At 50.6% G+C, this 18546-nt stretch overlaps 1 protein-coding gene across 4 annotated transcripts in view; it reads left to right on the top strand.

The window, feature by feature from the left end:
• The window catches only part of Myo18b (myosin XVIIIB), a 280964-nt gene that overhangs the window by 16501 nt on the left and 245917 nt on the right, over positions 1-18546 (top strand). For all 4 annotated transcript variants that reach the window (XR_015446186.1, XM_087198064.1, XM_087198065.1 and 1 more), the window contains exons 4-11: positions 2138-3430; positions 3861-3927; positions 4687-4799; positions 5745-5921; positions 10028-10226; positions 12124-12266; positions 13049-13149; positions 16098-16161. Coding sequence is in view for 3 of the 4 variants with exons in the window: in XM_087198064.1 (XP_087054190.1) it covers positions 2138-3430; positions 3861-3927; positions 4687-4799; positions 5745-5921; positions 10028-10226; positions 12124-12266; positions 13049-13149; positions 16098-16161 (2157 nt within the window). In the remaining variant the exon portion in view is untranslated. The remainder of the gene's footprint in view (positions 1-2137; positions 3431-3860; positions 3928-4686; positions 4800-5744; positions 5922-10027; positions 10227-12123; positions 12267-13048; positions 13150-16097; positions 16162-18546) is intronic.

The raw sequence follows: 18546 nt of genomic DNA on the forward strand, positions 1-18546 counted from the left end.
ATGGGGGGAGCCTGGGCTTGGTGAGCTTGTGTGGTGCATCCCCATGTTACTGCCTCCTCTGTGCCAGTTGGTTAAAAATAAGGCACTGACTCACTTTTCAGGAGGGTGTAGATGGGGTGAAACTTGCCAGTGCAGTGAATCTCTCTTTTGAGGCTTGTCCTGCAGGTCCCAGAAGGTCAGTCTGAGCCACTTGGTCAGGGCTGGCAGAGCCATGGTTCTCAGCTCTGGCAGGGCACTGAAATCACCAATGGTGTGGTAACCAGTCTGACTACTTCAGAGGCTCTGGGAAGGGGGGCAAGGTGTCTGGGTTTTAAAAGCTCCTAAGAGTTTCCAAAGAGCCTTAGAAAGTCAAGAAAGGGCATGTGATATACAGCAGTTGAGGGCCACAGAATTTGGGTCCAAGAGACCCAGCTTCATGTTGCAGCTTTGCCGTGGGCCACCTGGCATCTGGGTGCAGAATGGGGTGCAGTTGAGCACCTACCTCCCTGCATCCTCAGGAAGCTTCAGCAAGATTCCGTATCATAGTGATGCAGGGCCCACTGCGAAGGGGTCTTTGGTCACCACCATTATCATTAGTATAGAGATGAAGAGAGGGCTATATGTGCTTTTGTGGCATCTGCCCTACACAGGAGAGGGACACAAATAAGAGCTAGAATGGAGTTCAGAATATGGTCACTGCCGAGATGGAGGCACCAGCCTAGCGCTCTAGGACTCCGGGGATTCATGAGATAGCTTCTGATGGAAGTGTTCAGGCAAAGCTTTGTGCAGAGGGACAGCCAAGCTGAGTATAGAATGATGAGCAGATGGTGGACAAGTGACAAGGGGAGGGTGGGCTGGTAGCTACTCAGTGTGAGCAAGCTCAGAGAAGCAGGGTGGGAGATGCCCAGTGTAGCATGAGATGAGAAGGGACAATCAGACCAGAGTAGGCCTGGGGGGCCCCTCCTTGAGGATTTGAATGTCTGATATGGGGTGGAGTGATTTTTCTGTAATCTGTGGGCAGCCACCAACATCGCTGGATCAGATTTAAAATGACTGGCAGCCAGCAGAATGGAGCCCAGTTCCGAGGCTGTGGCAATGGCCCAAGTGAGAAAGAAGATCTGGGAAAAGAGACATGGAGGCTTGGCTTGGGAGGGGGAATCAACTCATTGTCAGGGCTGGTTTGAGTGCAAGAGGGGGTGCGAGCTCCAGTTCCCAGCACAGGTGTATGTGAGACTGCACCAGCATGGTCCAGATGGAAGAGCCAGACAAGGGCTGGGGACGAAGCTAGGCATTGTGGCAGAATGGCCTCTAGGTCTCCATGTGCAGAAGTGATAACAGAGGTCTCAGGCTGGCCCTGAGAACGGGGGCTGTGCAGGGCTGAAGAGACAGGCAGAAAAGTACCCAGAAGAGAGGCCGTGGAATCCCCTTGGTTATGATGTAGCCCCAAATGTTGGGGTCAGATGGAAGCTGAGGACCTGAGGATGGAAACGAGGGCTTTCAGCTAGAATAATCAGTGGGTCAGGGGAGCAGGGCAGCAGAAGCAGCAGCTCAGATTGTTCATTCTCTCTGGGTGTTCCAGAGCCCTTCCCGCTCTGCATGGCACCCCCATCCAAAATCTGCATGGCTGGGGGCAGCTAAGGGAAACTAAAGATGATGCTGCCAGTGGTCACCCAGTTGGAGAGTGGGACCTCTAATGATAGGAAGAGGGTCCTTTCCCCATCTCTTCCTTGGCCAGCAGGAAGAGTCAAGCCAGGAATAATAATAATAGCAGCAGGACCTTCTGTTACTGAAGTCTTGGTATGTGTGAGGCTTGGTTACTGTGCAGAATCACAAATCCTCACATCCACCCTATAAGGCCTTTACCATTTTTATTTTATTGATAAAGATGCAAGTTCAAAGGGGGAGAACAATTTTATTTTCCTAAGGACACACAATGAGGGAGTGCAAGAGCCAGGAGTTGAATTTGGTTCTGTGGGGCTCCCAAGTTCACTGCCCTTCCACTCTGTCCCTTGGCCTTGAGGCTCTGTACCTTGCCTAGCATGGTGCCTGTGGGATCTTGGAGGTGCTGGAGGATATGTGGAGGGATAGATGGGTGGATAAGCATGAGCGTGTGGCAAAGCTGTCCGACAGCAGCTCAATATGGTGATCTCTTTCCTAGACCCCAGAAGTTTCTGTCAACCAATCCAACAGCAAGACCAACAGTGGCACTAAATCTGGGAGCCAACAGACTTCTGGGGACAGCCAGTCTACCTCTCTCCAGGGCACAAGCATTCCAGGCAAGGACAACCAGCATTCTGGCACTGCTGACCCTGCACTGATGACCAGCGTCAATGGCGAGAGGCACCAGGAGCCAGGCCCCGGTGGGATACCGGCCAGAAAAGCCCTACCCTTCAAGAAGACAGTGAGGAGGGGTGATGTGCTACTAATGGTGGCCAAGCTGGACCCAGAAGCCACCAAGCCGGAGCACAGAAACCAAGCCCATGATACCCCTACTTGCAAGACCCCACCTGCAGCCACAGACCCTGGAGGGGCAAAGGAAGGGGAGACCCCAGGAACTTCTGGCCCTCAGGCCAGTACTGAAGATTTGGCCTCAAAGCCTGAGAAGACTCTGACTGGGGGTCATGGGGACCCAGGCCAAGGGATGAAAGGCGAGAAGGGTCAAGGCACAGTAGGGAAAGGGAGTGGGGGCCTCCAGACCAAGGGGCCAAAAGGAGGTGAGCCCAAGGACAAAGAGGAACAGAGGACCAGGCCTCAAAGCCGAGGGGCAGGTGACGGGGGGCAACTGGGGACAGTGGAAAAGGAGGGAGGGGATCCCCCAACCAAGATGGAAAAGAGAAATGAGTCCAAGGATATGGGAGCTGAAGGGAAGCATGCTGGGCCTCGAGTGCAAGGGAAGAAGTGGGGAGAGTTCCTGAGCAGGAGCAAGTGGGATGGTCCCCAGAGCAAGAAGGACAGAGAAAGTGAGCTCCCTGGTATGGCAGAGAAGACAGGTAAGCCTCAGGCCAAGATGGAGGAGAGGGGCAAAGTGCAGGGGAAGGCCGGGCAGGCTGGGGAGGCGCTGCAGACGCTGGGGAAAGCAGCTGAGCCTGGAAAGGCAAGTGAGGCTCCAAAGTCAGAAGAGGTGGGGCAGCCTCAGAGGAAGGCTGCTGGGACAGGTCGTGCTGGGAGCCAGGCTGACAAGGGCTGCAAAGTGCCAAAGGAAGTAGCTATAGAGAGGGTGTCACCTGCAGTCACTGAGCCAGAGGACCGGCCAGAAAGCAGAGCACAGAGAGCTGAGAAGCCCTGCACCAAAGTGGAGGATGCAGCTGGGGGCCCAGAGCCACAGCAGGAGGGGTGTGCGGAGCCTTCTCTGGAAACTAGGGTGGAAAAGCCTCCAGGACAGACGCAGGCCCAGGAGGGGCCCACCCTGCAGGACCAGGGCAGAGGCGGCCACAGTGGAGGCTTGGGCCAGGTGATGGGCTGCAGCCTTGGAGTCGGGAAGGGTGGGCAGGATCCTCCAGAGATGGAGGAGTGGGAAACATTTACCCCTGGGGAGGGCAAGGGGTGGACAGGGTATTGGAGAAGGTTCTCAGAATGGGAGGTTTCCTTCTTCGCTGATAGGAATCAGCTTATTTACCATGTCACCCAACAGTTCTCAAACCTGAGGTGGCAAAAAGAGCAGATGGGCTAAACTGCCGATTCTCAGGCCCATCTTGGAAGATCTCATTCCAAGAGCCAGGAGCAGGGCCCAGGAATCTGCAGTTAAGTAAGCACCCCCTCCATCTCTCAGCAGATTCTGATTTCAGTGGTCTCTTACAAACTCCCACTCGACAGGTTCCCCGCACACTAGGGTGGGGCTGGTGTCACTTTGCTCGTTTAATTTGTGTGGTCTCTGTTCCCAGGCTCATGAGGACAGATGGTACGAGGCAGAGAAGGTCTGGCTGGTTCAGAAGGATGGATTTACTCTTGGTAATCAGGGTGTCACCACTCCCTAGGGGTATAAGTCTGCTCCTCTTGTGCTCCCTCTAGTTGTTAGTCCTCTTTGCTGGATCCTGACCACACTTTAGGGTGGAAAGAAGTTGGTAAGGAGCAGAAGAGACTAGGATGGGGACATGTGATCTTTTTGGGGTTGGAAATGCTCAGTCTTGGTAGCTGGCCTACTGGGTACTCTTTCAGTGACATCTGAGGCTTGATAGCTAATTATTTAACTAATTATTTCCTGCCACGAGAATGGTTTGGTTTCTACAGTTAGTTCTGCAGAGTCCAGAGCAGGTAGGCAAAGAGATCTCATCAATTAGTTGTGACTGATGACTACACTCTAAGTGATTCTGATTTCCAGCTGCAACATGGCTGGGAAGAGGGATTGATTAGTGATGTCTGTCACAGGCACTTTGGAGAAATGTAGTCTGTATGCCACTGCTAGGTATGGGGTGGGCCAGTCTAGGTCCCAGGAATAGGTCTGAGGTGGGCCAGTGCCCCCAACCAGCTGGGTGCCTACTCGGCCTTGCCCTGAAACCAGACTTAGCCTCTGTCCTTAAAGGATTTTTTTTGGGGGGGGAGGTCAAACTTGAGAACCCTCTATGTAAATAGACCCCAATGGGGCAGGAAGTAGCCCCTTTCTGACCTGTCCCCGTCCCTCTCCAGCTCCTAGCCTGACTCCAAAACTCTCTTCTCTATCCTTTCACATCCCCTCCCCTCTTCCACATTTCCCTTTTTCTCTCCAACCAGCAACGGTGCTAAAGCCAGATGAGGGAACAGCTGACCTGCCAGCAGGAAGGGTGCGACTTTGCATTGATGCTGACAAAACGGTCACTGAGGTTGATGAGGAGCATGTTCACAGGGTGAGTCCCCTGTCCTTTCCTTGCAGGCTCTTTACCCTCTTTTCCTACCCCTGCAAGAGATTGTACCAGACTGCAGATACCGCTTTGGATTGATGCTCTTGAGAGTTATAGGAATACCCCACTGAAGTCATTGCTCTGCTGGTGGGTAACATTATGGGGTCATTTACTCTGTCCTACAGCATCCCCTTCATGAAAACACACCAAGAGACATGCTTGTCAGGTCTTGGCAGTGGAGTTCTGATTGATCCAGGAAAGTGACTGCTTTTCACTTTATGGACATTGAAAAATCATGCTACAGATTTTCCTTTTCACTCTGGCTACTAGGAAGGTCACAGATAAATCTACTTGCCATTAACTATAGCATAAATTCCAACAACCTATATTTTGGGGCATCAACTTTTCTCTTAGGGGTTTGAGGGTATCTCCAGGAGATCAAATCTCAGGGGGCTATCAGACTCAAGAGATAGTTTGTATTTGACTTCCATCCCTGGGTACCAGAGAGAACCTCTCCTTTAAGACCTAGAAAGGAGGTAACAGCAGTGCACACTCTAAAAACATCAGCTGTCTTTTTGTGGCATCTGAGACAAGACCTTATTATGAACTTTCCTGGGTCTTCAGAACATCCTTATTGAGCAGTGAACACAGGACAGTGACCAAAGAGAGGGGCTCTCAGGGTGCACTGGGGCAAGGAGAAGGGGCTCCCCTATTTCATGGGTAGGGTCTTGTCACTCTCCCTCCAGCATCCTTGTTTCCTTGGCATGTGGCCCCAAAGGGCAAGACTGCTGTGAGCATGTGAGCAGATGCATTCATGTATGTGTGCCTTTGTGTGTGTGTGTGTGTGTGTGTGTATGTGTGTGCATGTGTGTACATGTGTGCATGTGCATGCATGCAGGCATTCATCTTGGAGGCAAAGGAGGCACGAGGATTCCTGTATGTGTTTCACAGGCCAACCCTCCGGAGCTGGACTACGTAGACGACCTGGCCTCTCTTGTCAGTGTCAATGAATCCAGCATCCTGAACACGCTCTTGCAGCGTGCCCGGGCTCAGCTGCTACAGACCTGCGCGGGTCCAGACCTCATTGTCCTCCAGCCCCAGGGATCCATGGCACCCTCTTCGGGGAAGGTGAGGTGGCGCCAAGGGCGGTGATGGCAGAGCTCAGGGCCATTGTGAGTATAGAAGGCTTGTGAGCCAGAGCCCTGGGAGGTGGTAGAGGGGACCAGTCAGAGGCTGGGAGTGTAATGGGTGATAACAACATCAGAGAACCTGCCGAGTGGGTATCGCCTGTGTGCCTGACACCACCAGTGCTTGTGTCCTGACTCGATTCTCTTACCTGTCTGAGGCAGGAATGTTTATGAGCCTATTGCACAGGTGAGCAGCATTGGCTGGGCTGGGGAAGCTGTGGTCAGGTGTAGCAGGTGGAGGGGCTGGGGGGCACCCCTCGGACTCCTCCGTGTGCTCATCATGGTACCAGACTCTTGATCCTGAATGCCTGAATGGATGCGGAAACAGAAGCCTCAGTTCTGGGTTTTTTGTTGTTCCATTTTTTTTCCCTGCGGGACTGGGGGTAGAGCCCAGGGCCTCACACATGCTATGCAAGCACTCCATCACTGAGTTACAGCCCAGCCCTTTGGTTCTGCTTTCTTCCTCCCTCTCTCCTTTCCTTCTTCCCAGTGTAGAAATGGCCAGTTTTTGCCAAGCTGGGCAGTGAAAGTGGTGGGACTTGGAACCATACCTGTATTCTTTGCTGGTCCCTTTCTCTCTTTCACCAGATGGACACTGAGCTATTGGTAGAGGGTCTCCTACCTGCCAGGCAGGGAGGTGGTAGCAGGTCAGAGGACAGACTTCTAGGGAGGGCAGCCGGCCATGGGTAGTAGCATCACAGTAGCGGCATGGAGGAGCATGTGTGTGGGCAGGTGGGTGAGGTCTCAGGTCAGGAGGGGCCCCAGCACTCATGGCACAGGTCTCCTGTGTGCTCATCATGATTCTGCCTTTCACTCTGGGAACAATGGTGGCTGCTGGTGATTCTTAGCAGTACTGGGTGGGTGGGAGCAGCTGACTGACATTATAACAGGATCCTCTCAGCTATTGTTAGAGACAGATAGGAAGAGGCAAAAGGGCGACAAGAGGATAGAGGAGGGGAAGCAACCCACTTGCACCTGTTCTGAGCACTTGTTGGCAAGGGCATAGGACACTGGGGCCTTGGGAAGACTGTGAAGCTTCTCTGGCCTCAGTTTTCTCATCTGTCAGGATAAAAAGCCGCATCTTACCTGCTGAATTCCCCCCAGGTACACATTCATCTTAGTCCCTGATGATGCTAGGTTCATAGAGAGGAGCTCATGGACCTGAACCCCTCTTCCTAAGATTTTTTTTCTTTCAAGTGATCTGCCCTGCACCTTTAGTGTCCCCCTAGGACACTGAGCAAGCTGTTGTTGGGCAGGGACTGTGAGGACCTTAGAAGCCTGGGTGGGTGGAAGACTGGTCCTGCCCTCTCCCTTCCCTGCCACGAGTGCTTATGCTTCTGTGACTGCAGCCCAGGGCCTGTGAGCTGTCTGTATGGCTGAGTGTTGTCTCTGACTCCTTGGAAGCCCCTGGAAGTGACATCTTTACAGGCTTCGGTAGCAGACCAGGTCCACATAGCCATCCTGGACTGGAACATTGAGTTCTGGCGAAAGTGCCTCAAAGTGCGGGCAGTGGAACCCACCTGCAGGGGACTCTGATCAGTGTGACCTCCTTCTCCCTTCTCTCAAGTCGCCCAACCCACAGCCTCCTCTCAGCCTCTGGCTAAGTCAACTCTGATTCCTCCAATGGCCACCAGGTGGGAGCACAGACCTGCGGCAAGGCTAGGGATGGGCCACCTTGTGGATGGCTTTGGGGCACAGCTGGGGCTCTCACTGAGGGAGGAGCTGGGCCTGGGAGCTGAGGGTATTGGAATCTTCATGGGTGTGAACAAGTGTGTGACTGGAGGGTGCAAGTGGGCATCTCTGTGTGCAGCCACTGGGTGTTGTGCCCATGAACACATGCATGTACACCTGTGCACACATGTACCTGTGTGCAGATGCAAAATCCCTTCTCTTCTCCAGACAGTAGACCAGAGGGGCCAAAGAATGGGACAGCTTGCTCATAGGACTTTAGGGTTTTAGAGTAGAGGTAGCTCCAGGGCCCGGATCCCAGGACCTGTGCCTACCCTGTGCCCTGAGGCTGTGCCCAGGTGCTGTAGGGCTTGTCCCACCTTTGCCTGATGCACGATTCTGCTGAGCTGTGTGCTTTGCAGTAGGACGGGGACTTGCTGCTCTTCATGGGGTCTTGGAGCAGGAAAGGCCAGCAGTGGATTGAAGCCTCCACCTGGAGGTTCCAGCTAGGGAGAGGGTCACCATCCTGGGCTCAAGTAACTAGGGAAGGCAGATGGGACCTTGGTGGGCTCTTTGGTTACCTCTTGGGGTCTTAGGCTCTGTGCATGCTTTTCCAGCATGGCCCCTCCTGCTCCCTCCCACTCACTCAGAGCCTCCTCTTGGCTTTTCCTTGAAGACCTGCTAAGCAGACACTTGTCAGGGTCACTGTAAAGCTCTCTGCTGTCATGATCACTGTCAGCCCTCAGTCTCCTCTTGATTGAGGTCAGCATGCTAAGGAGCTGGGCCACTTCCTGTCCTGCAAGTGCTCCTTCTCTGCCCTGGCTCTGGGACTCTGCTCTCTTGGTTTCTTCTGGAACCTCCACTCTGCCTCTCTAGGAGTCTCTCTGACTTCTCAGTGTCGGGGTGCCCCAGTCCTCACATTCTCTGCTCCTGTTTGAACACCCACACCTTGATACCTCACCCAGGCTTGTGGTTCTCAAATGACTACCCTTGGATAGAACTGAATCATTTGTTTATCATCTCTCTCTTCCCACCAGAAAGCAAGCTGCTCAGAGACAAGGACTTTTTAGAGTCAGATTAATTAAAGTGTGACTTATATACAGTTTAATTCATCTTTTTAGTGCTCAGTTCCGCGAGTTTTTGACAAAAGTGACCAGCTGTGTCACCACCTCCATAATCAATTACAGGACAGTTGCTACCAGCTCTGAAAGGTTCCTGGCCCCTCTGTGGTTAGCCCCAGATCCAAGTCCCACGCTGTGCAGCCACTGATCTGTTTTGTGTCCTGCTAGTTTTTTCTTTTCCAAGAAGTCACGTAAATGAAATTGTACTATACGTAACCTTTTGAATCAGCTTGTCCTGTTCACTACTATGCATTTGAAGATTTGCACATCTTGTTGCATCTATCTGTAGTTTCTTCTTTTATTTTAGTGTAGGGTGCACTTGTTTGTTTATTTGTTGACAACTGGGTGACAGTTGTCCTAGTTTTCCCAGGACCAAGGTGTTCTCTGAGTCCTGGCACTTGGAATGCAGAACTTAGGATGGTGGGTTACCTTGCTTCACCAGTTGAAGAACATTCAAGTTGTCTCCAGCTTTGGGAGGTTTTGTATATTTATGCAATATAACCAATGACACAGAAGTTTAGTGAGATCACAAATTTCTATTTCTCTTGGTTAAGTCCCTGGAGTGGTATTGGGGATTGAGTAAGAAACTGCCAGTCTGTGTGAAGAGATAGAACCATCTTGCACCCCTGTCAGCCTAGTCTGAGAATTCCTGTTGTTCCACATCTTCTTCAGGACCTGAAACTGACTGACAATTTTTTAAGTAATTCTAATAGACATATGAGAGTATCTCCTTGTGGTTGGCTGAGATGTCTGTTATCCATTTTGCATAGCATTGAGCCTGCTACATTGCAGACCCTCAGTAGAGTTCTTACTGAAGGAAGTGTGACTGAGTCGAGGAAGTCGGTGTGGTTTCGGGTAGTCGGTCACTGCCAATGCACAGGGCACATACCAATTCTCCCACATGCCGCACCCCGTTTGGTGCAGACATCATTAATCAATCACCCCATTTTATCCAGCTGCCTCACTTCAGGCAGGTGCTGTGCTTTGAGTAGTGACATGAATTCCAGAGGCCAATGTGACTCAGGGTTAAGCCTCTAATTATCTAACTCACTCAGGCTCAGGAAAGAGTCACAGCCTGCCCAGGGACTCACACTGAGTGAGTGACAGGACCCGCTTGGTGAAGTGCTGAGACTTCTCTGGCAAGTCAGAGTAGGGTGGGAGCTGGACACAGGGACTCTGTCCTGGTGTGGGGCACCGTCTTTCTGTGCTCCCCAGCAGTGGCTAGTTGGGAAGGCTGATGCCTGTTATCTTCCTGCAGGTGCCCAGAAGCCGCCGGGATGGCCTGCCTGCCCACGTCAGCTCCCTTGCCCAGCGGGCTTACTGGGCAATGCTGAGCCAGCGCAGAGACCAGAGCATCATAGCCTTGGGCCGGAGCGGTGCTGGGAAGACCACCTGCTGTGAGCAGGTCCTGGAGCACCTGGTGGGAATGGCAGGCTGTGTGGATGGCAGGGTGTCAGGTATGGTGGTCTTCAGGTGATGTGTGGGGAGGAGACAGTTGCATTTCCTTCACCCAGCATTCACTGAGCCTTAATATGTGCAGACCTGGTGCCTGACACTGAGCAGGGCGGTCCTCTATTCCACTGGGGACCTTTGTTGGAATTAGATAAAAGTATTCCTTCGTCAAGATGTTGACAGCTGTCTGCAGAATAATCACCATATATTGGCATTTTCGGGACCAGATGCTTGACTGCCATCTGCTGGGAAACCATACTAATAAGCACACAAATCTGGGACAGTAGGGCTGTGACCAGTCCACCTGTTGGATGTGGTGTCTGTGTGCAGTGTATAACCTGCTGAACTGTACAGAGGACCCATTGCATAAAGACAGACAGGCAAAGCCTATGCCCAGCAGAGGGGAGAGAACTATACATATGTACATAGTCAAAAGTTCTCCAAAAAATGCTGGCACAGCTAGTTAGAGAGGAGGCCTAGGAGGCATGCAGGAGTGGTGTAAGGGCTTTCAGGAGGAAGTGAAGTTTGAGCTGGGCATAGAAAGAGCATCAATTAATAATAGTAATAATAATTACAATATTAATAGCAATCAGAGTAAATATTTGTGGAAGACTTATGTGCCAGGCCCCGTTCCACACGTATGAACTTATTTATTTTCAGACAGTTCTATAAGGTAGATATTATTACTTGAGTTTTACAGATGAGGGAATTGAGATCAGAGAGGTTAACTAGCTTGCTGAAGGCCCCATAATAAATCCACCCTAGAGCTGAGATTTCACATCCAGGCAGTTTGGCTCCTGAGTGTAACCACTGGGCCACTGTTCTCATTTTTTTATTTTTGTTCCCCAAGAAGGCTTTGTAGACATTTCCCCCAGCCATCTCCCCGACAGGTAAACCATGTATATAGTATATATACATTGATATGTGCATTAAAACCACTATTTATTAACCACTTCCAAGAACTGGTGTTGCCCACTGTGAGTACAGTGTCCCCCACTGAGACCCCCTGAAGGATTGCATTTCCAATCGTAATGAATGCACCATCACTGCCACCACCACCACCACTGCTACCACCACCACCTTCGGAGCACTTTCTAAGTGCTTCACATTATTCAGTCATTCAGTGCTCATGACAACTAGGTGAGGGAGGTACTTTTTTTTTTTGGTACTGGGTATCGAACTCAAGACCTTGCACTTACAAGGCAGGTGGTGGAACCACTGAGCTAAATCCCCAGGTAAGGGAGGTACTTTTGTTGTCCCCTTTGAGCTTGTGAGGCAGGCAGTGGAACCACTGAGCTAAATTTCTGGCACACAGGAAGGTTAACTAATTGTTCCCAAATGAGGTAACTAGTGAAGGGCAGAACCCATACTGAATCTCTCCTGGACACTGAGCATACTGCCTCCCTGCTGGGTTCTTCCCTTGCTTTCCCGAGCCCCTACTCTGTACCTGGCCTGAGTTAGGAGCTGGGATTCAGTGAGAGAGGCACTGGTCTCTGCCCTCCCAGAGCTTGGTTCTGCTGTGTGTTTGAAGGTGGGAGTCAGGATGGATTGTATCTAGATGCCCAGTACAGTTGGCGCTCAGTGAATTTTGTGGAGGGACTGCAGGGCTTTTCTGACCTGCTGCTAGGCCTCAGGTCCTGAGGTAGGTCTGAAGTGTTAGCATTTCGCTTTCCCAGGCTCCTAGGGCAGCCCATTCTGACTGAGTCTTGCTAGCCCGGTGCTTGTAGTGCCGGGTGACAGCAGCAACTGGTGCTCAGCAAAGAGGGTATGGTTTAGAGCAGAGCTGGGGAACAGCAGGGAGCCCAAGTCAGGTGGAGGATAGAATGGGCTGAGCCAGAGCCGGGACCAGTGGGAAGGTGGTTCCGTGTGAGCCATGAGTGACACCCACTTTGCCACACTCAGTGGAGAAGATCCAGGCCACCTTCACCATTCTCCGGGCCTTCGGCTCCGTGTGCACAGGCCATAGCTGCAGTGCCACCCGGCTGGCCATGGTGATGTCACTGGATTTCAATGCCACTGGACGAGTGACAGCTGCACAACTCCAGGTGAGAGTTCTGGGAGTTCATACGGAACCCTCAGGGCTGCTTGGCCCCACGCATCCAGCTACAACCTGGGGTGTGTCTGAAATGGTCATTGCTCCCCTAGCCATGACCACCTGCTCTGCACCCACTCACTTGGTCCCTGCAGTATCCTGTCCCCACACCACTAGCCCCACTTGCCTGAGGCACGGCCTGTTGTGGAGATGAAGTATTTATGAATAAATATATAATTCAACCACTCATTAACTAGGTTTTAAGAGGATGAGCTAAAATTAAACAGACACTGGCCAGTCCCCCTTAGTGTCCTCACATGATGGATACGTGGCCGGTTTGTCCCCATCTCCAAGGCCATTGCAGCCTTCCCCTCCTCACACACGTTCTGTTAGAACAGAAAGTTGGATTAGGTTATGAGGCCGATATTTGTGCATGGAGCTAGAGTGACAGCCTGGGTCTTGGAAAACTTGCCAGGGGCTGTGTATCCCTTTGCTCTCTTGGCCTCATGTCCTGCCAGGAAACACTACTTGGGTGGAAGTTCTAGGGGCTTCTGTTGCAGGACGTGTGGGGAGGGCAGCCCTGTCTGAATGCAGTTGTCCTATGGTACTCCAGTTAGGTTGGGTCTGTGGCATTAGCGGACTTCCTGGGTGGCCTCTGAATTAGTGCCACACAGGGCAGATGGGTTGAGATGCAGAGGCTGCCACTGAATCTGGGCCTGGCATGAGTCCTCAGTGTGTGGGCCGGGCCACGCTCAGAGGGATGCCCTGCAGCTGACAGTGTTATTCCCTCTGTAGACTATGCTCCTGGAGAAGAGCAGAGTGGTGCGGCCGCTTGAAGGGGAAGGCAACTTTCCCGTCTTCTCCCAGATGCTGGCTGGTTTAGACCTGGATCTCAGGTGAGTCCCAGGTGGGTGGAGACATCAGAAGATGGGGCTGATGGCACCTGTTTATTTCCACCCAGAATTGAGATGCCTTCCATCACAGCTAGCTGGGGTACACACTGCTCCCAGATGTTGACCTTGGTCACACACCAGCCATTCTGAGTCTCAATGTCTTCCTCAATAGAGGGGAGACCACACCTTGGACAGACCCTACAGGATTGAGTGGTATAGTCACATCCAACTTTATAGAAGCTGGCGCAAGGTCATGTTGGTACAGAGCTTGATGTGGGACAAGACCCATGTCTTCCAGAATTTTCTGAACTTTGTGGGAGCCTGGGGTACACATGAGGGAGCCTCAGGACTAAGGGGAACTGGAGAGTTGTCAGACAGCCTCATCTTGGGGGACTTCCTGAAAGAGGTAGCCTGGAAAGTTGTCTTTGCCCCCTCAGGACTGGGCACAATCCAGTGCAGGGATCCCTGGACATGTGGCTTTCTCTGACTGAACTTCAGTTTCCTCCTCTGTCATCAACATCAACCAGGATCTAATAAAGGCCCAGGGGAGGAGCAAGCTGCCCTTTCCCATGTGCAAGGTGATGATTTGCAGTGTGCTCCTCCATGCCCCTTGATACTCCCTGCCTTCCACCCCATTTGGATGGTAGACTCAACCTGTCCTGAGCCCAGGCTTAGACTGGAGAGACCACTATACCTGCAGAGAGAGGCCAGGTCAGAGAGGCAGTTCCAGTTTTCAGAACAGAGTGACTAGGGACTGAGGAAGCTTCTGCAAGACCTGCGGAACCCACAGAAGGAAGCACTTGGCTTGCCCGGTAGAGCCCAGTGATAGGACCACAGATTCTGGGCCCAGGCTTTGCACATTTGTACCCTGGCTCCTCTGCTTGCTGGTTGTGTGATCATGGACTAATGACATCACCTCTCTGGGCCTCTGCTCACCTGTAAACCCGGTGTAATTCTGTCTACCCCAAAGTGCTATTGGGGTCAAAGTGTGAACAGGCAGCAATCCTCAGTGCTGCATGTTTTGTGTGGGTTTGCGGTTATTTTGGGAGGATTTTTATCCCATGTGTCCTCTGCCCCTGACCAGGGATTCCTTGGGAAGAATTGGCTTTTGGGTCAGAGGGATGTGTGCTTGACACTGGCTTTGCTGCAGGTGGGCCTCTCTGAGCCTCGGTTTCTTCCTCTGCAGTATGCATTCCTTGCTTTGAGCACTGAAATACTGAGTCAGGGCAGTGGGCACCACGTGGGGTGCACACTGGGGATGTGACACAGGAAGGCACAATGTGTGACTCCGGACAGGAGGGTTTGGAACCCACTTTCCAGCCCTGTGGCCTTGGGGAGAGGGTGCCCCTCCTGGGTCCCCTGTTTTTTCCACTCTCACAACACTGAGGGGCACATGCAGCTCCCCTGCTGCAGCCTGGGCTCCGGGAGAGTGGAGAGAACAGTGTGAAGCTACTCAGACCCCAGAGCAGGTCACAGGCATTCTGGAGGCTCAGTAGTGGCCCCATGCTATTTCCCAGTCTCCACCTCTGCTGCTACCAGGGTGGGGGCACCACCATCAGAAAGCTTCCAAAGGATAAAAACTAGTTTCTACTTTCACTCGTGTCTTTACTTTCTCCCAGACACTCATGTGGTAAACTCCTAAAAACCCTAGTCCAAATCCTTTTTTTTTTTGGTACTGGGTATCAAACTCAGGTCTTTGTGCTTGTAAGGCAGGCTGCAAAACCACTGAGCTAAATCCCTAGCCCTTTTCTTTTTTTTTTTTTAAAGGAGCATTGCTTGATTTTTGCTCCTCAGGTTCTCTTTTATTCCATGTTGATGCCTGGAATGTGCTTCTGTTTCAGCACCTGTCATGCTGGGGTGGACAGATCTGTCTTCTTCACTGGATTGACTATGAGATTCCTGAATCAGGGATCCCCTTACTCCTTTCTGCCTCCCAGTCACTCCCTAGCTTGGGAATTGGCACTCGGTAGGATAGATGCTTTTCAATTGTTCATCAAATTGACTTTCCAGCGAATGGAGGGGGTGTGAGGAACAGAGAGACAGACTACAGATAGCTCATTTAGAGCAGTAAGGCGAGGGAATACGACCATTTCAGAGGAAGCACATGATGCTCAGAAGAGAGAACTGCCTGGTCTGCCGAGTGTGCTCTGCATGCTTGTGGAACATGTGTGTGGGAAGGACATCGCTGTGCTCCAGCTCTGCTTCACACCCTTCAGGCCTGGGGAGAGGCCCAGCTGCAGGTTCTCAAGGAAACTGAAGAGGCCTGAGCCTCATGACACTTTGCCCATGCAGCCTGAGGCCTGAGAGTAGGCATGGGGCAGGACCACATAGGGGTCAGGCTCTAGGAGGCAAATACTTGACTAAGTGTTGCTGTCTGTGAAGCTGTGGATGAGGAGCTAAGTCCTAGTGCCTCCATTTTGTCATCTGTAAGGTGGGGGTAAGATTGGACTATTGAGCCAGGCATGGTGATACAGGCCTGTAATCCCAGCTCTCTGGGAAGATGAGGCAGGAGGAGCACAGATTCAAGCCCAGGTTGGACAAATTTAGTGGCTTAGGAGACCCTATCTTAAAATTAAAAAAAGAAAAACCTTTTAAAAAAGGCTGGAATGTAACTCAGAGCACCTTGAGTTCACCTCCAGTTCTGCTGGGTGGGGGTCAAAGCAGTGGTACAATGTGGCACACGGCAAGGCCTCATTCATGATGGTGAGGGTCGTGTGTGATCTGTGTGCATGGTCACCCAGCCGACGACCTGGAGTTGGGCCTACTGCCTTGATCTGACTCTACACCATCTCTTCTGGAATGTCCTGGGTCAGACTTGATGGGCCATGGCTCAGGGGAGCCATTGGGGTTGCCTGGCATTCTGGGTGGAGTCCTACACTGAGGGAAGGCCTGCTGTGCAGGCCACTGTATGGGCAGCCCTCTCTGACCCCTGGGCCCTTCTCTGCCTGCAGGACAGAGCTGTACCTGTACCAGATGGCAGACAGCAGCTCCTTCGGCATGGGCATGTGGTCTAAGGTAAGTTGGTGCCCTGCAGGGCGGGGTGTGCATCTGTATCCCTAGGCCAGGTGCAGGGGCCTGGAGGGTCCTCTGTGCCACTCATTTCCTTTGTCACTGCCGTTGGCAAGGGCTGGTCATATGGAAGAGGCTGTGGCTGCCTTTGCAGGGCCTGGCCTGGTGAGGGGAAGAAAAAGGGAACTGAGAAGTGGTATGCACGGAGGTAAGAGATCATCTGGCATCAGATTATCTTTGCTTAATCCCTGGCTCTGATACTTACTAGGTATAGGACCTGAGGCAGGGAATTTAACCTCTTGGAACTGCTGAATCTTCTTTGGTTAAGTGATGTTGGTAGCAGCAGTCTGTCTTATGGGTCAATTCGAGGATGAAGTGTGAAGGTGCACTGAGAGCACTGAGTGCAAGGCTTGGCTAAACCAGCCCCCAGGGCAAATCCCAATGGTGCCAAGAGAGGGGAGGTGGTCAGAGAGGTTTCCTGATGTACTTGGTCTCTGTTTCAGTATCTGTGCTGCCAAAGTGAGCACTGCACTTGGTCTCTGAGTGGGACCTTGAGAGATGTGTACTCAATTGCTTAAAAAAGCTAAATGATTCCCTTCTTAATTTTTTGGTACCAGGGATCGAACTCTGGACCTTGCGCTTGCGAGGCAGCCAGTGGCACCACTGAGCTAAATCTCGAGCCCAATGATTCCCTTCTTGATATTTTATTAGTTTATATTTTAACAATTGTTTTCTGAGCCCTCTCCTCCCTTCAGTTTAGCTATGAATTTTCACCATAGCAGGAAAGGCAGACACGGAAGTAAATACAATCATGTGCAATAAGAAGTTCCTAGAGGTTGCATGAGATACTTAAGGCACCAGGAGGTAATTGAAAGAGCTAGTAGGCCTCAACCAGGAAGGCTCTTTACTCAAGAGGACATTTGACCTGAGTTTTGAAGAGTGAGTATGAGTTTACCAGGTGGAAGTGAGTAAATCATTCTTCTCCAAAGCCTCTTTCCAAACATACAAGTCTGGGAAGTAAATGGTGCTGGAGTAATTACATAATCCCATGCCAAAAAAAATTCATTTCAAGCTACATCTCACACTATATATAAAAATTGACCAGAAGTGGCTCAGAGGTAGACCTAAATGTAAAACTAAAAACCATAAAAGTTCTAGGAGAGAAATCTCCACAACAACCTTGGGTTTGATAAAGATTTCCTAGATGGAACACCAAAATCATAGCCCATAAGACAGCAAACTAACATCATGAAAATTAAGAACTTCTGTTCTGTAAAAGACACTATTAGATGAGTAGACAAGCCACTCACTGGGAGAAAATACACGTTTGATGAGGGATTTGTGTCCAGAATATAAAAATAACTCTCAAAACTTATAAATAAAACAACTTGACACAAAAGTTGGGCAAAAGATTGACCATATACTCTTCCAAAGATAAGTGGAAAGCAAGTAAGCACAGGAGAATATACTAAAATCAGTAGTCATTAATTAAAGAAGTTCAAGCTTAAAGCCACAATGAGATGCCACTACCTGATTATTAAAATGGCTAAATTTAAAAAGTGCTAATGGTAATTTGAGGGTAACTAGGATTTTTCTACATTGCTAGTGTGAATGCAAAATACTACAACCACTTTGGAAAACAGTTTGGTAGCTATCTAAAAAAGCTAAACACATACCTCTTATGTAACATTCCATTCTATTCTAAATATTTATGTATGCAAATAAAAGTGTATGTCCACATAAAACTTTGTATCAGTTTCATTTGTAATAGCTCCAACCTGGAAACTGTCTAAATGTCTATTAGCAGGTCAGTCAGCGAGGATATTGAATGTGGCCATACAATGGAAACTACTCAGGAATAAAAATGGATGAATCACTGATACAAGAACAAGAGTGGCTCTCAAAATAATTGTACTGAGTGAAAAATTCCAGACTAATAGGAAATGAACACTAATCTACAGTGATAAAGACAGGTCAATGTTTGCCTGGGATTGGGCGGGGCAGGAGGTGTGGTGGGAGAAGATTACAAAGAGGAGCTTTTGGGAATGACAGACATATTCAGTGACCTCGTGTGATGATGGTTTCATAAGTGTACAGTAGACCATTCTTAGCCACAATTTTGCTTTCCATAGTTTCAGTTACCCATGGTCAACCATGATCCCAAAATCCTAAATGGAAAGTTCCGGAAACGAACAACTCATAGGTTTTAAATTGTGTGTCATTTTGAGTAGTAGATAAAAACTTGCACACTCCTGGTCCATCCTGCAGAGGATGTGAATCATCCCCTTGTCCAGTGTATCTTCTACTGGTCCATTAGTCACTTAGCAGTATCCTGGTTATCAGATCAATTGTCAGATCACAATGTTTGTGTTCAAGTGACCCCTGTGCTTG

This window comes from Heterocephalus glaber, unplaced genomic scaffold, assembly GCF_053883595.1.
Source record: "Heterocephalus glaber isolate CG9 unplaced genomic scaffold, H.glaber_assembly_v1.0 deba00001687, whole genome shotgun sequence".
NCBI classification, from domain to species: Eukaryota; Metazoa; Chordata; class Mammalia; order Rodentia; family Bathyergidae; genus Heterocephalus; species Heterocephalus glaber.